The sequence below is a fragment of the Acyrthosiphon pisum genome, chromosome X (genome assembly GCF_005508785.2).
Source record: "Acyrthosiphon pisum isolate AL4f chromosome X, pea_aphid_22Mar2018_4r6ur, whole genome shotgun sequence".
Taxonomy (NCBI): Eukaryota; Metazoa; Arthropoda; class Insecta; order Hemiptera; family Aphididae; genus Acyrthosiphon; species Acyrthosiphon pisum.
In genome coordinates, this window is record NC_042493.1 from 36,205,035 (window position 1) to 36,207,505 (window position 2,471).

Below are 2,471 nucleotides of genomic sequence, written 5' to 3' on the forward strand. Positions count from 1 at the left end.
TATCCGAAACGTGAACAGAATTCCTTTTCAATTGTTTCGACTATAATCCTTGTGGTTGCTGTCCCAATTGGGTAGGCCTCCACCCACCTGCTGAAGCAATCCGTGACCACTAGTATTTGCGTTTTTCCCCTCGCTGTTCTTGGGTAGGGGCCCATCAGGTCTACGCTTAGTACTTCCCAGGGTTGCCTGGGTATTCTTGTCGTCATTATGTCCTCTGGTTTTGCATTTACCGGTTTGGTACATGCGCAGATGTGGCAGTTCTCTGACGTATTTGGACGTTTCGAATCTACTGTTTTTCCACCAGTATTTCCGATAAATAATTATTTATTATATTTCCTTACTTAAAATTTCTTTCTTCTGAGAAGTATCAGAAAATATAAATGTATTTGAACCGCATTGGTTCCATACTTAATAACATTTTTATTATTATATATTATTTAATATTGATGTTGTAATAGTGCTTATATTGACGTAATTTTTGTACCTATAGGCTATATCAGACATTTCAGGTACCTGAGAAATGTTCCTAATTTTATGTTATTTTCACAGTACCTATCTAATTTGTACAGAACCTAGTAGGTACTTTATTCTATAACCTAACTTTCGTTTACGATAATACACCCCGGCCAACGCTGATTAGTCCTGAAGCCTTCATCTCCAAGCTCAATATCATGAAAATGTTATACCTAAATACAAAAATTATTATTATACACGCTATCTGTAATAGGTACCTATTATATGCCATGGTCAGGTAGGTTAAAGCAGTGACATCCAGTATTATGTTAAAAATTTAAATATTTATTTTTAATAATTTTCCCCGCATTCCGGGCAGCGATATTTTTGTAATTTTAGATGTACAGCTTGATGATGGTTGTTTAACAGTTTTTTGGTTGAATATTCTTTGTCGCACATTGAGCATCTGGCATTTCGCTTTCTTGTTGATATTGTTTACCCATATTCTCTAAATTAGTATCAGTATCCTCTGTATCTGTATCCATACTCTCTGAGTCGGTTTCAATTTCTTCTGTTTCAGTATATGTACCCATACTATCTACTGTAATATAAAAATATTATGTAAAAATATTGTCATAAATTTATTTTAAATAATGCAAGTGGTTAATAGGGCAGAAATTAACATGATAGAAAGTAAAATTTAAAAAAAATGTGGTACCTTGTGTCACAGGTTTGACTGAAGTTGATGCAACTGGCATTTCACTTTCTGGTTGATCTTGTTTACCCATATTCTCTACTGCAATTGTACCATTATAGGAGCTGTCATTCTGTTTGTATGTGGCGTTTCGCTTTCTTGTTAGGCTGTGTAGTATTAGTCATCAAATGCCTAATGTTTTAAAAATTAACTCTCCACAACATGGTTCTGAAACAGAAATTATTATAAAAAATACTTTATTTAAATGTTATACTTTGTTACTCAAGTAAATAATAATAAATTACCTTTTTTCTATGCCGATGCAATTCAATAGACTGACCAAAGAACAACCCGCATTCCGGGCAGCGATATTTTTTTAATTTTAGATGTACAGCTTGATGATGGTTGTTTAACAGTTTTTTGGTTGAATATTCTTTGTCGCACATTGAGCATTTATATAAGTTTTTTTCATTATGAACTGTTTTTACATGATAATTCAAATCTGATTTGTAATAGAACTTGCGGTTGCATGTAACACATGTGTATGTATTTCTTTTATCTTTGTGCAATTGTATGTGGCGCGCTAATGATGATTTGCTTGATACTTTTTTATTGCATGTAGGACACACATTATTTTGGAAATGTTTATCTACATGCCTGAAGCACCACACTTCCCTTTTAAATTGTCTTGCACAACCGGGATACGTGCAGTGAAAAGTTGATGCAACTGGCATTTCGCTTTCTTGTTGACCCATATTCTCTAAATTAGTATCAGTATCCTCTGTATCTGTATCCATACTCTCTGAGTCGGTTTCAATTTCGTCTGTTTCAGTATCTGTACCCATTCTATCTACTGTAATATAAAAATTTTATGTAAAAATATTGTCATAAATTTATTTTAAATAATGCAAGTGGTTAATAGGGCAGAAATTAACATGATAGATAGTAAAATTAAAAAAAAATGTGGTACCTTGTGTCACAGGTTTGACTGAAGTTGATGCAACTGGCATTTCGCTTTCTTGTTGATCTTGTTTACCCATATTCTCTAATTTAGTATCAGTATCCTCTGTATCTGTATCCATACTCTCTGAGTCGGTTTCAATTTATTCTGTTTCAGTATCTGTACCCTTACTATCTACTGTAATATAAAAATATTATGTAAAAATATTGTCATAAATTTATTTTAATTAATGCAAGTGGTTAATAGGGCAGAAATTAACATGAAAGAAAGTAAAATTTAAAAAAAATGTGGTACCTTGTGTCACAGGTTTGACTGAAGTTGATGCAACTGGCGTTTCACTTTCTTGTTGATCTTGTTTACCCA

The 2,471-nt window shown here is 32.9% G+C and overlaps 2 protein-coding genes across 2 annotated transcripts in view; both read right to left on the reverse strand.

Moving 5' to 3' along the window:
- Positions 1 to 1,354: 1,354 nt before the first annotated feature.
- On the reverse strand, positions 1,355 to 2,229 carry LOC103309261 (gastrula zinc finger protein XlCGF7.1-like). The gene is made up of 3 exons (XM_008184238.1): positions 2,118 to 2,229; positions 1,453 to 2,000; positions 1,355 to 1,375 (listed from the first exon to the last, which is right to left on the reverse strand). Exons 1-3 carry the CDS (start codon positions 2,227 to 2,229, stop codon positions 1,355 to 1,357), a joined length of 681 nt encoding a protein of 226 aa, XP_008182460.1.
- A 21-nt stretch (positions 2,230 to 2,250) lies between these two features.
- LOC107883482 (histone-lysine N-methyltransferase KMT5B-like) overlaps positions 2,251 to 2,471 on the reverse strand; it is a 1,211-nt gene continuing 990 nt past the window's right edge. Inside the window, exon 5 of the mRNA XM_029485100.1 lies at positions 2,251 to 2,285. Coding sequence (XP_029340960.1) covers positions 2,251 to 2,285 — 35 coding nt within the window. The remainder of the gene's footprint in view (positions 2,286 to 2,471) is intronic.